At 50.0% G+C, this 20,234-nt stretch overlaps 1 protein-coding gene across 2 annotated transcripts in view; it reads left to right on the top strand.

Moving 5' to 3' along the window:
* The first annotated feature begins 232 nt into the window (after window positions 1–232).
* Window positions 233–20,234, top strand: part of LOC140658420 (rho GTPase-activating protein 20-like) — a 38,687-nt gene continuing 18,685 nt past the window's right edge. The window contains exons 1-3 of one of the 2 annotated variants that reach the window (XM_072876835.1): window positions 233–468; window positions 3,953–4,052; window positions 18,571–18,653. In XM_072876835.1, coding sequence (XP_072732936.1) covers window positions 18,574–18,653 — 80 coding nt within the window. In that variant the 5' untranslated portion in view covers window positions 233–468; window positions 3,953–4,052; window positions 18,571–18,573. The remainder of the gene's footprint in view (window positions 469–3,952; window positions 4,053–18,570; window positions 18,654–20,234) is intronic. The other variant, XM_072876834.1, reaches the window with a different exon arrangement.

The following is a 20,234-nucleotide window of genomic DNA, read 5'->3' as shown; positions in this document are numbered from 1 at the left end:
CCCGGCCTCCCCAGCCCGGCCTCCTCCTCCCCAGCCCGGCCTCCCGCCTCCACCAGCCCCGGCCTGCGCCCCCCTCCCCGTCCGGCGGGGCCCGGGTGCCGCCCCGCGCCGGCAGGAGGCGCTGCCGCCCGGCCCCGCCCCGCCCCGCTCCCCGCCAATGGCCGGCCGCTCGCAGCGCCCCGCCCCGCCCGGCCGGGCCGGCCCGCCGGCCGCGAGCCCCGCGCCGCGCGAGCCACTCGCCGGCCGCCGGGACCGAGCGCGCCGCCGCCGCCGCCGCCGCCGCCGCCGCCGGCAGCAGCAGCAGCAGCAGCAGCAGCAGCAGCAGCAGCAGCCATAGCCATAGCCATAGCCATAGCCATAGCCATAGCCATAGCCATAGCCATAGCCATGCGCCGTGCCGCGCCTCGGCCGCGGGCATGACAGCGCGGCCGCGCCCCGAGCTGCGCCGCGGGCTCGGCGCGGAGCCAGGCAAGTACCGCGGCGGCGGGGCCGCGCTGCGGGCGGGGGCTCTGCTGCTGGCTCCTCCGGGGCCGCGCTGCGGGCGGGGGAGGGGGGGGTCTCTTCGTACCCTTCCCCGGAGCTGCCTGCGCGGCGCGGGCCCTCCTGCCCGCTCCCCCGGAGGCGGCCGCGCGGCGGCGGCGGCGTGGCGCGGCTGGTGGCGCCGGGGAAGCTGGAGGGGGCTGCGGAGCCGGGTCCGGAGGCGCCGGACCGGCGCTGGGGAGAAACCGCTGCCCGGCTGGGAGGAGGCGAAGGCGGCCGGCTCCCTCAGCCCGGCTGCGAAGGGAAGGGAGGCGGGGGGCGGCGGGAGAGTCCGTGGCGTGTGTCTGCACGGGTGTGTGGAGCTGGGGACCCGCTTGGCTGCGGGCTGGCTCGGAAAGGCGATAACCTGGGGACCTCTGCAGCACGGGCTCCGGAGGGCTGCTCGGCCTGAGGTGTACTCAGAGCCGCTTTCCCAGACCGGTGGCAGAATCGCAGCGCTTTTGCATCCCAGCGTCGTTCCGGGAGACCTGTCAAGTGCGCGTTACTTCGCGTTCGTGTCGGGACACAGTGACAGGCAAAGCAGGCCTTTTGTTACTGCCTCGTGTTTTTAGAGTCTCCGGGAGAAACCGCAGCCTCCTCTGGAGTGAGGGGAGCATGTGGCGCTCGCTCCAGCAGCGCGGGGGCACGCTGGTGGGGAAGAGATGCTCGGTCTGGACCGAACGGCAGCTGCCCTTGGTGATGTTTTAAAACGCAGCAGAGCAAACAATAGAATATCATATTAGCATGGGGCTAGCCTGAAATAATGGAAAATCAGAGGGAAAACTGTAAACATCATTCAAAATGCCAGTTTGAAATTCTCAAACAAATCATCCAAAACAAACAGTAGCTGAGTGGAACTATTTTCTTTGCAGGGAGTTTCCACTGGAATAAATAGCAAGTTCTGTTAAAAAAAAAAAATCTGCAACTAGTTGTAATACTTGTAGTGCTTGCCAGGGGCTGGAGGGTGCCCACAACCAGAGAGATCTTTATGATCCAGCCCGAGGTATTAATGCAGCTTGTGCTGCCAGTTCTTTAGAGACGCTTGCAGTTTTTACCTACAGGCCCTACGTAAGACAGAGATGTCTGGTTTTCCCTTTACTTTCCCCATCTTCTTCTACATTTAGAACATCCCTTAACGTTCTCGTTCCTAGCTAGACCGCTGTCTGCTGGTGCCTTTGTGTAACCCAGACAAAGCGTTGCTGTGATGTGCCAACTCTACGTTACCTGCCGAGATGGAAAATGAGGGCCTTCAGCAGTAAGTTCGTTGCCTCAGCATCACAGCCGGTTGCTAGCTTGCACAGCCAGAGCAGCAGGGCCATGGACGCCTGCTTCCGCAGGAGCGTGAAGCTCCTATGTGGATTGTATTCCCTGGGATGCATAGAGCACCGCCAGGCACTGCACCCAGCGATTTCTTCAGGGATCCGATCGTCAGTTTGTCCAGCATGACTTTAAGCTAATTAAGCCACTAGTACTTGATGGGATATGTATCAATGGCGGTGCTCCTGGCCATGGGACAGCTGCCCGATGACTTGCGGAGACCTGGCACAGCTCATGCCCAGCTGCGGGGAAGTTCCTGGGTGCATTTCCTGGGCCCCTGGGCTGGTGCTCTCCAGGGCACAGCTGAAGAGATGTAAAGCATTTAGTTTGTGAGCCAGAGAGAAAGTGGTCAGGAGGCCGTTTTGATATGCACAGACCTTTTAAACCTTCCCCCTGAGGTTCGCAACTAAAGAGTTTTCTCAAAGATCTCACTGCCTGTACAGGCAGTTAGCTTGATTGGGAAGCCTATTTATTTAACGCCCTCTAGTGATGTCTTACAAATTAATATAGATTCCTTTCAAGAGGAAAACAAATATTAAAGTTTATTGGTTTAAAAAGATTTACATTTTCTGAGAGTCAGCTGCTTCAGGGAATCCCTGTCAAACACAATTCCAGAGTTTGGATGGGTGCATAACCTAATTTTGGATAGGCTTCTCTAGCCACGGAGACACAATAGTCTCTGCCTGGAGAGTCTCCCCTGCAGACTCTCAGTGGTGCTCGGTGAAGGTCTTTCCATCAACAGCACTGGACACAGTTCCTTTCTCTTGACCTGTCTTTAAGTGCTGCTGCAGTTGAGGTTTTGGCTGAACCCACATGTAGATCGCTTAATATGGCTCTGGTCTAGGTGAGCTTGGCATTCGCAGAAGGGACCATTTATGCTTCTTGGTGCTTCACCTTTGTTCATTATAATTCGGCTAGGCTGGCCCCAGAAATGGGAAGTGTGTGGCCTGGTTCTTGCAGAGGAGCTAAGCTCCAGGGACTAGAACTCCTCTAGACTGTAACCAGGGGATGGGACTCGAGCACCTGTGTGGTCAGACTGGTTTTACTTCATAGGTATCGGGATGTTGAGGAATGCACCATTGATAGGGTTTCTCTTAATTAGCCAGACGATGTAGTGGATGTTCGTTCTTTATGACTACCCATGAGGGATCGCAGATCCCCTCCTGCTTGTAATATGGAAGATTCTGATTTGCAGCTCTGATGCAGAGATCCTTCTTGTGGATCCTTTCCTAGTTCCCCGTGGACAGCATTACACCAGCACACCGTGCTCCACCTTCCACACCAGCACACCGTGCTCCACCTTCCTGCCTGCCACAGGTTCACCACCCCTCTGCTGTTCCACCCTCTCTCATGCCAGCACCCTCACGAACACCCCCAGACTCCCATATTTGCTCTGTTCACCTTCATCCACATATTCCTCGCTCCTCCACCCTTGCCAGTGCCACCATCACAGCAAGTAGCACCCCGGCAGATCCAAATACACGCATCTCCGAAAACGCCTACAGCAGCTCAGGCACTTGTGCTGTTACTCGCCTGTGTCCCGCTTACAGCTGTGTACGATCACACCTACACTGGACTGCACCCGCCGCAAGCAACACCCAGCGGCCTCCGGAGCCCCAGCAGCACATCGCCGGTTTGGCAGCGCTGCTCGGGAGACAGCCCGTGTCCTCTGGCTGGAAGCTGATGTGCAGGGGGCATCTAGAGGCGGTACTGAAGCACGGTACACTTCTGATCTGCATGGCTGGTTTCTCAGCTAAGACGGGAAATCTGCCTTGCCAGCTCCCCACCTCTCTGTGTGCTTCTGGTTAGGGACCTGGCGTCTCCTCAGCATCTTCTCTTTGACTTGCCTGTGAAAGTGTCATCAGTATGAGTACTTACGCCTAGTAGAGTGAATAGCAAGTCTTTAACAGCACTTTCTCCATTTCAGCCAGAGGCGGGGACTGTGGCAGTCACTGTGATTTAAAAAACAATAAAAAACAATAAACCCCACTTCTGTTCATCTTCCACTTCTGGGCATTTTCTCCTGAGGGATCTTAGAGCTATGGGAAAAAGGACCGGCACAGGGATGGGTGCACATGGGCGCAGGAGATCAACCCCTCTTTTCTTGTCTCCACAGTGTTGTCCTCCTCATGTTCCCCTGAGAGCAAATGGCGGGACAGATAAGGATGTGAAAGTTTCCAAAACCTGGCGCCTATAGTTAGCCCCTCTGAAAACAGGTAGGGTGGAGTCCAGCTTGTGGCACGTGAGAGAGAAACTGAAGCAAAACAGGATGTTTTTGTGATTTAAAACTTATTTTTCATAATTCCTGTTGAAAGGCTTGTTTTGGTTTGGTCTTGAAGTTGCCTGCTGTATTTATTGGGAAATTTATCAGCCAAAGAGCTTTGTGCATGTGTGTGTGTGCATGTGTACATGCACGCGTGCTTGCGTAGGCAGAGCAAATGAAGAGGCTGCTATTCAGCCTCAGTCTTTATGGTTCATTGGAGATGCTGTACCCACTCTTATAAATCCTAGCCTCTGCAAAGCACTGGCATTTTATCATTGACTTCAGTGGAACAAGACATTTTCTGCCTTAATCATTTCTTCTCCGTGGCTCATCTATGAGTTTCTGCAGTAGCTTGCAGCAGTTGCTCCTATGGAATAGTTGTAACAGCCTCGTGTAAGGAAGTTAATGTGAATGGTTTGATTCCACTCATCTTTTTCCACCTCTCGTGCCATCAGAGAACTGGGACACGTTCTTTAAGGCCCCACAACTTGACTTGTGTTGGCTCATAGTAAGAGCTTTTTACTATAAGAATGTGCATATTTCTTTGTTAGCCTCACTTGGCAAACTGTCCCCTGGCCTCCAGGTTATTTGATCTCCGGGCTCTTCATCTTCCACGATTAGCTTCTCTCCTTCCCTTTCTCAGTCCACTGGCATGTCTTCAGGCTGTGTTTTCAGGCCCCTCCTTTGCACCTTCTCTTTCACATGGGCTCAGCTCACATAGTGCTGCTCCCGCCTGCCTTTTCACTCTTGACTTCTGCCCAGCTGCTCAGCAGTGTCTCTCTCTTGGCTTCTGTCACTGTTCAAGCCTCAATGTCTTCCTGCAACTCCAAAAACTGGCAAAAAAGCGCAATTGTTCAAGCCAAAGTCTACTTTTATTTGCTCAGCTCGTGTAACTTTAGCCTTGCAGCTCCGCTGAAATTCATGATGTTTGGATCCTCACTGGAGGCTGGGATGCCTATTTTTTATTTCCATCAACTGCAAATCCTACAGTTAGCACAAATCTATCATGAGTTTTGAGGAGTTCGACAGGGAATGTTGCTAATAAGCGTTACCAGTCCTGATGCTGTCAGGCAGATGAGCAAGCAACAGAAAGAGGAAAATGCCTTTCATGGTGTGTGTGCTAGCAGAGGTGCTGTTGATTAACCCATTTTTCAGCCAGCCAGCTCTGAGAATGCCATTTAACAACCCCAAGTCTGTATAACGCTAACAGGATGCTTATAAGGCATAAAGGGATTAATGTTCAGCTCTAATGAAATCCAGATGCACAGAGCTGCCTCTTTTCAAGGTCTTTTCCATGGCCAAGCTGCAAATAAAATTATTTAATCATTATAAATAGATGAGAAACACCAGACTTCCAACATGCACTAGGCGCTTAAACTCACAGGCACCAAAGGCTGCTGGCAGTTACCCGGTGGAGAGGATGGGGTCACCCACTGACCCTCTGCTTGCAACAAGATCACTTCTAAGGTGGGAACTTGGGACCTTTCTTGGGGAGCACAATTCACGCACGTGTTTGCGTTAGGGCTGGGGGAGGCTGGCTCGGAAACGAGCCTGCGTCTGTCCCTGAGAGAAAGCCAAGGCAGGTATAAAGGTGGTGAGTGTCTGGTCAGCCTCTGTCAGGGACGTGTTGCTGGACCACTAGCAACTTGGCAGCTTGCACTGGATGCGTGTCCAGGGAGAGGTGAGGATTCATACCACAGCCTTCGAGGGGAGATGTGCTGTCTGCTCAGTGGACCTGAAGCGTTACTGCCTCATAAACTGTTTCTAGTTTACACTTTCTCTTCCTTGTGCAGCTTATATCTTCCTATATCACTCGCCGAGCGTGGGTACTGTGCATTTCATGCCCTGGTGGTTAATCTGGGCCCTAGCAGGGGCTGGACCAGCGTACTCCAGCGCAGAGGCCCTGCTTCGGAAAGGCTGAAGTAAATCTGTAGCTGGGCAGACCCAGCCGTCTATGAGTTTTTAGTTTTTAATATGGCAGGAGGAGGAGTTTTGAACAAGAGAGGGGAAGAGAAGGGGGTTATTTTAAAGACATGAAGGAATGTGTTACATTCTTCTGTTCCTCAGGTTTGGCTGCTCTGCAAGATTTTCATTTTGCCAAAGCTCAATTCAGTGAACTATTTATTTGCATTTTTAAAGAAAGAGCACGGTTCTTAATTTACTTTGGCCTCAGTGATGAATTTTTATACTGTGAAATCCAGCAAGTTCCCTTCCAATGTTATATATACATCCAACTTTACAACAGAAACTTCTGCCCCAAAGTACCAGCCTGAATTAAATGGTTTAAAGGGGTTTATAGAAGTGTGCCCCCACTGATTTCCCACGAGTCTTATCAGTAGTCACCCTGTAGTTGTTTGATGCTATGCTCATAATCAGAGCATGCCACAGCTCAATGCTAGAGACCATATGTGTGTGTAGAGCTGTGTAGAAGTTTTCTTCAGAGCTATAGAGGCCAGAATTCCTCATGAGAGGTTCCTGGGGTAGCTGTCAGCATTGCTTCAAAGGAAGGAAAGGGATGAGGAAAGAGTCCCGCCATAAAGTTCTATCAAAACATATAGGGGGAATCTGTTGCAGTGGGTTTTCACCATGGGAATAAGCATTGCAGGAAAATCCCAACAGGCGGCAGCTGTTTGGTCTAATCCATTGTCAGCAAATATTTCAAATTTACTCAGCCCTGGACATCAGAATTGCAACCAAACCATCAGGACTCCAAGAAAAGGTGAAGAAATTTTACAAAACAAGTTTTTACTTTTCCCACTGCTTTTGGCCTCCTATGCTAGTACTAGAAGGGGTTGTTAGTTCCTCAGCAGGCCAGAAGCACAAAGTACAGAAGTATTTCTAAATCAACATCATTATTTATTGATCCCTTTAGTCTCCATCAATTAGCAATTTGCTGTGCTGTGCTGGCTACAGAGAAGAGACTTGCATTTGTGTTACTCAAAGTTTTTCAAATTGATAGTGATGCAAAAAAGACTGTCTGAGTGCACCCCTCAGAGGTTCAGAGCCTGATCCTGTTGAAGGTGACGGCTAATGATCATCCTCACGGGCAGTAAGCGTTTTTCTTGTTGTTGTCCCAGAACACCTAGATACACCCCCTCCTGCTGAACCTTCGGATTTGCAGAGAGAAGACCACCCGTGGATATTTTCAGCAGCAGTTGCCCATAATTTTCACAGATTCTGTCCACCAACACTGTGTCAGCGGGCTGAGGCTTGGAAACAGCAGAACTTTTTTTATTCTTGTATTCATCAGTTTTCTCCTGTCTGTCTGGTACTGGATGCTGCAGTGAGGAAGCACAGAGCTCCAGCTGGGCACCCAAGTGTTTCCAGCGGCACAGCTGATGAACGGGAGCTGAGGCCTTGTCTTCCTGCTTGAAGCTTTTGGGCCCCTTTCCAGGTGCCCGTCCTGCAGTCTGAGTGACAGCTGAGAGTTTCACTTTGGTTTAGGACCCTGGGCAGTGCTGTCTCGCGGGACCAAACCCTCGAGCTCATCCCCAGGCATGGATACTCCTGGTGGAGGACAGTGCCGTGCGGGCAAGGCTGTGCTCAGCAGCCGGAAACACAGACCCAAGCCTTGACAGATTTCCAAACGTCCTGATTTGGGGTCCAGCCCAGTGTCATTTAAGAACCTGGCCCATTACATCAGCTGTTCAGAAAGACCCTCTTCAGCTGGAAAGACCTCTGGTGCTCCATGAGACAGCAGTCTCCTCCGTGCTTTGCAGGACATCCTCTCTCGTTGCTATCCGCTGTCGGTGTTGTTCCAGGCTCCCGGTGTTGTTCCAGACTCCCGAGGAAGGCAGGCCCTGCAGGCACAAGTTATCCATGGGAGCAGGGAAAAAAAAGTGGCATGGAACAGATTAGTGTGAGTCAAACTAATCCCCAGCCACCTCCGAGTGGAAAACCCACTCGGCCTTTGGCAGCCAAGAATTGTTTCTCCCAGTCCCCCTTATATGGGACATTTTAAAATAAACCAGCAGGGCTCCATTTCTTGGAAGGAAAAGGAAACGTTTCAAAGTGTGTCCTTGCAAACTGATTTACTGCCACCAGGCTGTGCATATTTTAAGAAATGTTTGAGTTTAGCTGGAGCCGCGTTTTAGCAGTAAAGCAGAGGGAAGCAATTAGTGAAACAACACGGGAAGACGAACTTGTGTAAAACGGCTCAGATAAATATTTACACCCAAGTTTCTTAGCCCTGAGTTCACATTAAACCCTGCCCTGTCTCTCTGAAGAGACTTGCATCCACAAATAAAATACTGGGCTGTGGCCACCCAACATTATTTTACAATTTCTCCTCTGATTAATTTGGCTAGTTATGGATCTTAAGGAATTCGGAGGGTTAAAGTGGTGGCAGGAGAGTTAAAGATTCTCCCTAACATTTGCAAGGAAATGTTAATGCTTTACCATATGCCTGTGCTGGCAAAATGCACCCCAAAGAGCTCGTAAAACAGCTGCACTTTTTTTCCCTCTCTTCTGGGCACTGAATTTTCACCCTATGCAAAGTGAAGTACTGTGAACTATTAAAATATATATGGACAGACACACGTGTCCTTACCTAACGGGCAGCAGTATGGAAAAAGGAGGCTGGACGGATCGGAACAGGGTTGCATTAGCCAGAAAACGGAACGGACTGCCGGAGTCTCAGGGTGGCAGGAGGCATAGGGCAGTTAGCGTAGTGTTAATTGGGCTGCATGAGCAGTTAATACTGCTCCTTGTTAGGTGGGGTGAGTCATCCGTGTTGTGGAAAAGCTTCTTGTAGCCCCAGTGGTAGCAAAAGGACCTGTTTCTTTGGACAGGTAGGTGATGGCAAAAGTTTAGGTATCAGGAATTCCTGATAATATTCCATGAGATTTGATCTGCTCTGATTCTGTCTGCTCACAGATGTTGTTGGTCTGTGCTTTTGGATAAGCTCCTGGGGCAAGAACTGTGTCTGACTTGTTTTCACAATGAAAATGTCGCAGTTGTGACTGCGGGGGAATATACCTTATGATTAGAGGAGAAAGGACACCTAGCTTGGACCTCTCCCAGAACGAAGACCTAGCTTCCAAGCCTAGCTCTGCCACTACTTTTCTGCATCGCTGTGGGCATGTTACTTAAGTCTTCATTCTGAGCCTCAGTTTCTCCATTTTCCAAGCAGTCAGTTCAAAGCTGGAGTAGAGATGTATGGCACAGGAGTAAGGAAGGGCTTGGTTGAATAAAGACCATAATCTGGTTTAGAGCCCATCAGCTGGAAAATGTTGTGGCGAAGCACAATAGTTATACAGAGGGAAAAGCAGAAAGTCCCTCTGCTAAGGCCACCACTGTCTCGGAAACAGGCTCTCAGTCCTCTGGCAGCTGATCATGGTCCCAGCAGAGCTCCTCAGTTGGCCACCTGCTTGTGGGCACGTACAGCAGTGGCCATTCCTCTAGACACATAGGGTTTGCTTCTCTTCCCTTATTCACCTGCCCTGAAATGTCTCTAGAGCAGCCACGAAGGCCTCGTGTACCGCAGGGATGCTCGCGTGCAGCTGTTTGGGAGCTGGGAACGGGGTGGCGTCGCAGCGCAACGCGTGGAGCTGCTCTTACAGCTGCCGAAAGCATCGCTGTCCCTGGGATGGGAAACCTGTTGGCACAGCTGACGATGAGCACCGTGAGCTGGACAGCATAGCCTGCTTCACCTTCTCCTGGCTATTCTGCCTAGTGGGAAAAGGCTCATCTGGTGTCTTGAGGTGGAATATCTGACAGAGGTGTGAAGTTTGCCTACGGAGCCTGACTCCGCTCGGAGACAGAGCATGGAGCAGCTGCAGCTGTGGATAACACTCCTAGAGGTGCAGCAGGCCAGGCACCAACATGGGGAAAATTAGACTTTTTGGTCTGGCTTCCTCTCAAAATGAGGCACTTGCTGCCACTGTAAAGACTGGGAGGTGGTTGTACCCTGCCACCACCAGTAACGTCTGAGCTTGGTGGTGGGTTGCGCCCAGATGTGGTGGGGAGGGAGGTATCGGAGGCTGGGGACGTTCCTGTAGGTTTTGTAAAGGCAGCCAGCTGTGGCACCTCTCAGCCCCGCCGCAGGGAAGGGCGATCCCGACGCCCTCCTCGACAGCAGATAATCCACAGGTAGCAGAGCTCACAGCCCAGCCTGGAAAAGGCATAATTCCAGGGTTAAAGCAGCGCAAAACCACTGTGCTGCAGCACTGTCTGAGCTGGCCTCAGACCACCCCACTGGGGAAAAAACAGGGTGAGAAGTAGAGGGACGGGCCAGCTTTTGGGGGAGACGAGCGCTCGGCCCCAGGGAGGAGGCTCTGGGGGTACATTTGCGGCCCCGAGGGGGGCGGGGGGCTCTGTCTACCTCTCTGGGCAGCTCCGGCCCTGCCGCCCCCATTTCTGTTCAAGCTGTGACAAGGGGACCCAGAGCAGAATCGCTGTGAGAGGCTGGCAGCAGCCCAGACGTCCGCCAAACGCTGCTGGAGCTTCACCAGCCGGGAGGAACCGGTGTGCAAGTGGCGGCTTGTGCCTCTCTGGGCCTGGGTGATGGGGGAGAGGATCAGCCCGTCCTGGGCAGTGTCTGCCCTGCCGCTGGGTCCCAGATCAGCGCTGCAAGGGGTAGCTTCGAAAGCTGGATCCAGCTCCTTGGGCAGCCCAAGTCCAGACTCGAGCTGAGGGGGAAGGCTTGGGTCTGCTGCCTTGCAGACCAAGGCAGAGACTCCAGCTGGCCAAGTAATGACCCATTTAACATAGTTCCACCTCAAACAGTTAATTAGTGGTGAAGTTGCTACAGGAAATATTCTGAACTGCACAGGAAAAGCAACACGTTCAGCCCTCCACCCTGAGATTTCATGTGCCTGCTGGCAAAGCCAGCCCCAGCAGTGCTTGTACTCATGGTCTTTTTATGCATTCTGACCTGGGGGAAACTAAGTGCAGGACAGACGTGGGAGACCCCTTAGGAAACATGCTCCCCCTTCCTCTAATCAGTCCTTTCAAGAAGGTTTTCATCTCCTGAGCGTCCCACTCCATCTGCATCTGCAGACTCACTCCCTCGGTTACATGCCTTACAGCACCCGCCGCAGGCACTGCTAGTGCGTCTGCTCACATCATTCCTGTTTTCTAAAGTCAATAGGCACTGCACTTTTAGAGATTAAATTTTTAGGCATAGCATGATTTCTGGATGTCTTCTAAAGACATCTAATGCTTGAACAGCTCTGTTACTTTCAAATTAGTGCTCCACCAGGTTAATTATTCCTATTACTCTAGTAGCAGAGACACAAGGCTCTTATGCTAAAATAATTCATTGTACACGTATTTCATGCTACGATGCTAGCTAGATTCGTTATGTTGCTATAAAACTCCCCCTGAGAGTTCAGTGAGCTTGGCCTGGCTCCTTCCCTCCATTACATGAGTGTAAAGCTACTGACTATAGTGGGTCGACATTGATTTACCCCAGCTGAGGATCTGGTTGTCTTTGCTGGTCTCTGCTCAGTCCTGGAGTACTCAGCAGGGTTTGTGACAGCCCCCTGTCCGCCCGTCTCCCCTGTCCTCCATGCATGCCCCTGGGACCTTCCTCACTGCAAGCGTTGGAGCGGGGGTGTTTGCAGCCCACCTCTCAAGGCCACGTTCCCCATGGACTGTAGGTGGGGTTACCTTGGTGCTGGGTAGCGGGGGAGCTCTCGGGCTGGGGGTCCTGCGGGAAGCGGCTGCTCCTCTCGGGAGCCGGTTCATACAGAGCGTGTTTTTTTGAGGGCCCGCTCCATTTTGGAGCCTTCTCCCTTCTCCCCATCAGGTCATGCTGGCCTGCCTGGCTGGCAGCGAGCTGGAAGGAGGCTGGTTAACAATGCCTAATCACGATCACCATCACAACAACAGATCTCTGCTATATATAGCATCTTCCCCTGGCTGGGAACTGGGCAAAGATGGGGAAACCAGCGCGGGAACCAAGTCACAGCCCAGGCTTTTGTCTTGGTCCTAGAACTCCAAACACTCACCTTTTAAGGGACACTTGGAGGAGAACTGGAGAGGTTTTAATCTTATTCTGGGTGGCAAGCTGGGCAGGGAATCAAGGCTGAGAAGAAAACAAGTCATCTTCCAAGGAGCTGGTGGCATGATGTAGAAAGGCGTGTAGCTTTTCAAGCCAGTGTCACCCAAGATCAGGCCAGCAGAGACTGGCACAGCACATCTGGATGAGATGCAGGGCAGGTACGCGTGGCGGAGGCTGCCTCCCAGTAAGGTGACACCGAGTGCCCTACAGTGGATTTCCCCATTCAGGGGCAAGGGGGAATGACTGCAAGACAGCAGCTTTTGGAGCCCCTGCTAAAACTGCTCCTGGTCACGGGGTCACATTGAAGTTTGTACTTTCTCAAGTGGCAAATGAAGTCTGGAACAAGGGGAGAAGGAGACAGCAGCCGTGCAAGCGCACTGTTCCCTAAACTCATTTTAAGTGCAAATCAGCATAAAATGGCAAGCCCGGTTGTTTTCCGTTCGTGTAACTTAATGCCTGATTTCCTTTTATGCAGTGAACAATTTCCCCTTCTCTTTCTTTGTCTCTCTCTACTTGGGTTTTCTAACTAGAAATGCAACAGCAGTCTTATACAGGCACTTTGTAAGAGCATCCTGCGCTCGCATAAACAGAGACGTAACAGAGCAGGAGGCAGAAGTGTCTTACATTATCTTGTTAAGATACTTCTGTAGGAATGCCACTGCTAACATAAGCTCATTATTGGATAGAAGAGCAGCAGCAGTTGTTTTCACAGGAATGGATCCAAGCCCAAGTGATCCGTTAATTGTTTCTGTACTCTTAACTGGATTCTTAAGTATTTTTTTGAATGTTGCCTGAGAGCTAACTAACCATGTGCTATATTTATACAGTAGCTTTTGCTCTGTTCCAGTAGACCACTGAAAAACATGCCTTTACTGGGTTCAGTTGATTAATAGCAGCTATCAGCTATCTGCTCCGACACAACATACCAATACTGTGATGAGAGTATTCGTAGGAAGAGAGTGGTTCACAAGATCCATCCAAGAAAGAGAATAACATTGGTGTTACTGGCTCTGAACAATCTGTGATGCTCCAAATAATCAGACATTGTGGCCCATGTTTTACTCTCTGTGCCTTTAGCAACATAAGCCTCCCTGACTGATCTGAATGTCAGCATGGAATTGCCTCAGAGTCCACGTTTATAAGGCTGTGTTGTTTTGTTTTGTTCTGTTTTTTAAAGAGGATATCATACCCTTTGACCATCTTCACAGCTAGAAAGTGGACTGTTTGTCTGACTTGGGGAGAATGACACTTGACAGCCAAATGTTCCGCATAAAAGAGTAACAGAACGTGCAGCTAAGAGCACTGGAAGAAGCGAATTTCCCTTGGAAGTGTGAGCTGGGTGCCTTCAGCCGTACTAGTGACATGCTGATAGGGTCGCTCCATTCAGTAGTGTGCAAAGAACTCACGGTGAAAGATCAGTATGCTGAGAACAGGGGTAGACCTAAATTAACCTCTATTTCGCAAGGGACAACATTAATAAAATCAGTGCACAGTTCTCCCCTCGTCAAAAGAGAAGGGAGGGGATGGCTATCATCCCTGCCTTAGCAGAGAGCCTGTGGGGTGGAGGCAGGCTAACTGACTGATCTTCCTTGCTCTGTGTCCAGTTCTCATGAAGGATGTTTCCACTACAGGCTGCAGGGTGGTATGGACGTACCAGGCTAGTTTTAAACATGCTAGCTAGCCCCATTTCTTGGCAGAGGCTCTGCAGAGCTTCATCCTACTGTTTCTACACTGCTACTTGTTTTCAGACTGGCTTTTCAATCTCTCTTTCAGTGATGGCATACCTAATGGCCAAAGCAGAGCTGCCCAGGAGCCTTCTTGTAGTGTATTTTTTTCCCTGGAAAATACAGATTAATTGAAAACAAACATTTTATCGAAACACACTGCTTTGGAAGAGCCTCCCAGTAAAATGAAGGGAGAGCTCTGAAGGAACTCTTCCTGCCACACAGGATCTTAAAGCTTCTCGCCAGGCAAGTTTCTATTGGAAAATGCCCTTGACTCATGCCAGCTTACCCACCCAGCCCCACAGTCTGCAGCTTTGCAGCAGCCCTATCGTATGGATTAACCCAGAAATTCAAAGTCCTGTAGATCTGTCATATCTTACTGTGCAGGTGATCCTGCGTCCAGGCAGCCCTGGCCTTGCAGGTGGCCAAGCCCACCGCCTCCTTGGCTGCGTCTACCTCCCACATTTGGTCTGGAAGCATCAGGGTCTCTGGTCCATGCCATCATAACCTACAGTCTTCCATAGCATCAGCAGCTCGTGAGTGACAGAGAGGTGCTTCCCTGCCGCTTTGCACTGACTGACGGAGATGAGTCTGACCAGGCAGCTTCCCACTGCTGCTAGCAGACCGCGTGAGTCTTGTCAACTTGCAGCAGATGCTAGGGTCAAAGAAAGCACGTGGTGTTTTTGAAGACACAGTGTATCAATGTTTCTGAAACAAATATTTTTATTTCTGTTTCGCAGAAAAGTTGCACTACTTAAAAAAAATTTGTTTTCATTTCTGAATGTGAACTAAACCAAATAGCAGCATTCCAGTGGCACAGACATTGCAAGCTTTGACCAGCTATTGACAGAAGGAAAACCTGCCCTGTACTAAGCAGGTGTCGTTATTTTACAGCTCCATCCCACCTTCACTATCTGAAGAATAACATTCAAGCGCAGAGGTCGGTGGGGGAAAAAAAACCCTCTCATGCTGGCCAGCTGGGCCGATAGCGTAGGCCATACATGGGTTTGGAATGAGGGGCATTAGACTCACAGCCTCCCCAGTGCCAAGAAATACACAGCTAAAATTGGCAGCTCCGAGATGAGTAATGCACAAACAGGGTCCAGGGTGTTGCAAGTGTTCAAGCACTTTCAGAGTATGTTGGGTAAATGAGTATCTGTTTCCATGGCATCAAAACAGCACAGAGATTACGCCGTGTCCCTTTGGCGGTTCTCTGATTCCAGTGCCTGGTTAATGTGAGCAGAGCTGGCTTCCAGCAAAAGCGCTCCCCGGCTCTAACGTGGAGGGGCACAGAAAAGTCCCCCCTTCATCTGAAAGCGATGCTCGTGGGGAAAGGCTGCGTGATGCTGCCGGCAGCCAGGTGAGCCCCAGGCTGCGGACCTCCAGCCGTCCCCTCCAAGCACTGCCAGCTCTGCTCAAGCGCAGCCGTTGGGCAGGAGGGCGAGGGGCTGTGGCCGCCCCAGAGAGCTCCTGCGTGAGACAGAGGCCTTACGGTGTTTCTTCTGTGTAGTGAGATGGGAAGGGTTTTTTGCAAGAAAACCATAAAACTGTAGAGCTTAGACACATGCAGGATTCAGAGCACATTTTACATGGCACTGGAAGAACACTCAAGGTGTTAGGAGACTCTGTCCTCGTCCAGCAGCCTCTTAAGGAAACATCATTTACTTGGGCTAGCCTATACAAACCAAGACTGTTTAAAATGGGGTACACAGCTAGGTTCCCCCAAGCAGGGAAGGACGACATGAGCAACCCTTTTACCTTGCATGGCTACTGAAACCAAAGGCAGAACAATTTATTATTCCTCTCTTAAATATGCAAAGCAAGTATGTTAACCTTGAAATTATGCCAATTAGTTGTGTCCCCTTCCCTCAGTAAGATGCCACTCGTGTGACCTTGTGGCCGTCATCTCAGTGGCCGTCATCTCAGTGATGTCCTGCCAGGGATGCTTGACTGGCTAGGGTCGAAGAGACTTTGGCTGAGGGCTTGGAAGGCAATTTTCTGGTTTGCCTAGAGTCTGTTTGGAATCAGGCAACTGGACCTCTGGGCAACTGATGATCTCAGCGTTTTATTTGGAGATAGCAAGTATAGGGAATACCTTGTGTCCTGCATTCACGGCATTTCACTGGAAACCCAAAGTTCTGTCTTTGTGAGACTTCCATGGGGAGTCCAGTGCTTGCTGGAAGTGGTGCTAGTGAACAGGTCCTCACACTCCTCTGGAGAAGTGCAGTGAGTGGGCAAAGACGAGGCTTCTTGGAAGGCATTGCTGCCGCCCCCAGATACAACCTGAAACCATTCCTCATGGTCAGGAGAAGCAATCCACCAGGACTTGACTCTCTGATATCTCCCCTGAAATTTATTCTGAGTAAAACGTCCTCCTACACTACACTCACATCATGTATGTCACTGGTGCTCCTTACCACATTGTACCACAGAGGAGACCAGTTATAGGGTGGCCAAAATGATTGCTTTACCTACAGTAAGGTTATTATGTGCCATAGGATGCTTTGGCACAGAAGATACTATCACGTGCAAGGTTTTCTTTACAATGCCATTCAAGATGTCACTACAATGCCCCTGGCACAAAGATGCATCCGATCTCCCTGCGTGCCTGCTGTATTTATTTGAGTGACCTTTGCAGCTGACAGCCTGCCGGGGTTTTCCACCAGGCAACCACACCCGCCCTTTCTTCCTACCCTAAGATGTTGCATGACTGATGCTTTACTGTGCTATGTTTTGTAGGAACATTTTATCCTATTAAGGCACCTCTGAAAGCCAGATGTTCCGTTTTAGTCAGGACTCGCTTTTTTTAAAAACAAACATTTTTGAGCTGATGTTATTTTTATTTAGTTCTCTCTGTGAAACTTCCGAAGACAGATCTTTGCTTGGCAAGGTCATGTCAGGGAATGAGGGAGAAATTGCCATCCATCTGTCACTGTCTACATATATACACATACACAGAAGAATCTAAGATTTTCTAAGATCTAAGATTTTCTAAGGATCTACTTAGAGAGCACTACTGATGTTGCAAAGCTGAGTATTCATACGTTAGGAAATTGCTTTATTAAATTGCGCTTGCAGTCCCGCTCCACCTTTGAGTTACATGATCATACGCTCTTTTCCACGAGGTTCTCTGTGCTCTGGAGGGCTCTGATGGACCTGATCAGGCAACGAATCGGGATTCTGTGTTGTAGAAAGCTCGTGCCTGTAGAATTCCCTGGTCTTTTGTCGCAGAATTCAAAAGGTGTACTATAAACGAAATGGGACATGAGGAGTGTGCCTTCCCTGGCAGCTGGACTCCGCACCGGCCTCTGCCACAGATTTCCTTTCTGAAGTCTGGTAAATCACTCCCACCAACTTTTGAAGTGGTCACTAATGCCCTGTTCTCAATTTTTGGGATTCCTCACTTAAATCCCTGGGGACAGACTTATAGCCATGCTGAGCCCCTGTAGCTCCAGCGAGAGCGAGCAGGAACAGTGCTTCAGACCAGCCCCCTCAGCCGACCTTTCTGTCTGCTCAGAAAAATCAGGTTCAATGTGAGAACACCAGGCACCCACCAGGCACCCAAATTCACTGTAATCACTTCGTTCTTGGCCTTTCCGTCAGTGAAATGAGGATACCTTCCTCTAACATCATAAGAATGTCATGTTAATGTGGTTATAAGGTACTGAGCTGTAATGGGGTCATGTACTCAGAGATGGGACTAATGAGCTCACATGCAATGAATATTTCTGCGTTCAGCACAGAGTTTGAAAAGTATACGGTTAATAAAAGGAACATGCTTTCCCCATAAGACCTCTCCTCAACCAGCAATCCTGGTTTCTCTTGTTCTTAGGATATTCCATGTTTTGATACGTTCAGAAGTAAAAAGATCAGTAATTCTCATCATACTCTAAACTTCCTGGTACTTAAGGCTCTAATACAGGCAAATGCTGAAATTAGAAATGAGCCGTGGGACAGATTTTCCCATGCTTACTAAGCAAGAGCCACTGATGTAAAGATTTCTCTCCCAGGCTAAAATCTGTCATCTTTCTCCAGCACGAAATTCATTTAGCAACTAAAAGGAGACCTGTGACCTTCGTGGTATATGTTGACTTGGATGGTTATCATGTCTAACTCACAAGTCTCACCATTACAGTCCCCTCATTTCTGTGTCATACAAGACTTGGTGGCTGGGGCTGTTAAAAAAGGTACAAGTGTCTTGAGGTTACGCTATCTGGAGAGAGGCCTAATAACAGTCTATCTGCTGAATCTGTAAATCATGGAAAATGAAGACAGAGAAAAATCTGCTAAGTAACCTCATCCATTCCTTCAGTAATCACCCATAAAATATGGCTCCCTACAGTATTATATGCTGTTCATAGCTTTGTCCAGTCCAGTTTTAAATTGGATTTCTATACTTTTCCTTAACAAACTATTCCATGGCATGAGTGTTAGGAAGTTTTTCCTGACCTTCAGCCTGTGGTTTTTTTCTCTGCTTAATTTCATGTCATTACCTTGAATTTGGGCTGTGAAAGTGGAAGCATTTCAAGTTAGGAAAGTTTTAAGTGTCCCACATAAATGTGAGAGTTGACAAGTGTTTTACTAATAAGGAAGGGGAGGGAGGTGTCTGAAAGCACAGATCATGGCTCTCAGTGCTGAGATTTCATGAGTGTTAACTGGGTTAAAAGAGAACTTGTAGAGTGCAATGAGCAGATCTGCTTCCAAGGTGGCCAGGCTAACTGGAATGTCTTTTTGTCTTGCAGAAGATGAAGCCCATAGTCCAAAGAAGACGATCTACCCCTTCTGCCATTACTAAAGCTCTCGGCAAGTCAAAGTACCATTCCAGGTAGAGGAAATACCTTTCTGACTCCTTTTTTCACCTTTCTGCCTGTACAGACTGAAATCAAACTGGTTTTCAAATTCATTTAATGTTGTCAAGGGCGACTTGTGGACAGAAAGGGAAGAGTTTCTTTTTTACTGGAATGGCATCATGCTCAGCAGTAAAAGCTGAGGGAAAGGAGGAGGATGGGGGGACATTCACATTATGGCGTTTGTCTTCCCAAGTAACCGCTACGCGTGCTGAGGCCCTGCTTCCCAGGCAGAGGCTGGACATCTGCCCGATGTCCAGTATGGACAGTAGTGCACAAATTCCTGATGGGAAGTAGTGCACAAACTCCTCTTTTTTCCCATCTTATTTTCTCCGCCTGTCCTGTTGGGAGGGTGTGAGAGAATGGCTGGTGGGGGTCTGGCAGCCAGCTCAGGTCAACCCCCCACGCAAGGCTAGCTGGTTATTTTCAATGCAGATAATATTAGGTCTAGATATTTGATGCCTGTTATATCCAAGTATAAATACACCTGGACAATATTGCACAGTGCAGAGACACCCAAGTAAGATCAGGTACGAGAAACAGGGTGTAAGTTTCTGTAGTGTGGTTTCCCTGTTGACCTGGCTGGGATAAACGAGCCCTGACGCTTGTGTCATTCAGCTCAGCGGGGTATTCACAGTGCTGGCAGTGCAGACATCACCGGCGAGGTCCAGAGAGCGGAGCTGGGACTGGCTGGTAGAGTGCCCTTCCTCCATCCCTTGCAGAGCCGTTCCCTGCCATCAGGGCATGAAATGCTCTATACAGTCCAAGCTGGACTGAGTAGCAGAGCTTCCATCTCTTCCTGACAGCTCTCCTGGCTTTTCTCTCATGCGCCCTGACCCCCGTCTGCCAGTTGACTTAGCAGGCTTGAAGGCACGGGCCTGTTCAGAGCTTGTGTGAGGCAGATTGTGACTCTGTGCTGTGTCACGCTCGGTCTCTAGGTGAGGAGAGGACCTGCTTTCCTGAGTTGTCAGCCTGGAGTTTTTTCCCAAAATTCACTTTCAGCTGGAAGCCCACACTGCCTCCCTTTTGCCCGCTAGCGTAGCCAGTGCAGGGAGGCCAGCGTGCTCCTGCCAGGCGGGAGCAACGAGCCCCAGCTCACAGACACGAAGTCCAGGGGACTCTTTTCCTGAGATGCAGTGACCAGGCCACTCCTCATCACACACACACTGTCTTGACGCTGGGAGGCCATACCTCCTGAAGGAATAAGAGGTTTTCCTTAAATATATATATTCGTGTATACATATATATACATATATATGTGTGTGTGGTTTTTTTGATAGATATAGATGTGTATATATATGTCCCCCATGCTTGCACACAGCAGAAGGAGCTCTATCCTCCCCCCTGTTGCTGGACTGCAAGTGAGACAAGCTTCCTCGTGTGGTTCTGGCTGGACAGTCAATGAGTGTTTGGCTGATGGATTCGTTGCTGTTTAGTCTACCCTCTCACCCGTCACAGGCAGTGGTATGAGAAGCAGAAACAGAAATGCCCTAAGAAAAGAAAGAGCTCATGCCACAGGAAGGACAGACAGAAGCAGCCGCGGGAGAGAAGCTGCCCAG

The sequence above is a fragment of the Ciconia boyciana genome, chromosome 12 (genome assembly GCF_034638445.1).
Source record: "Ciconia boyciana chromosome 12, ASM3463844v1, whole genome shotgun sequence".
NCBI classification, from domain to species: domain Eukaryota; kingdom Metazoa; phylum Chordata; class Aves; order Ciconiiformes; family Ciconiidae; genus Ciconia; species Ciconia boyciana.
This window is presented reverse-complemented; position numbering and strand designations above follow the sequence as displayed.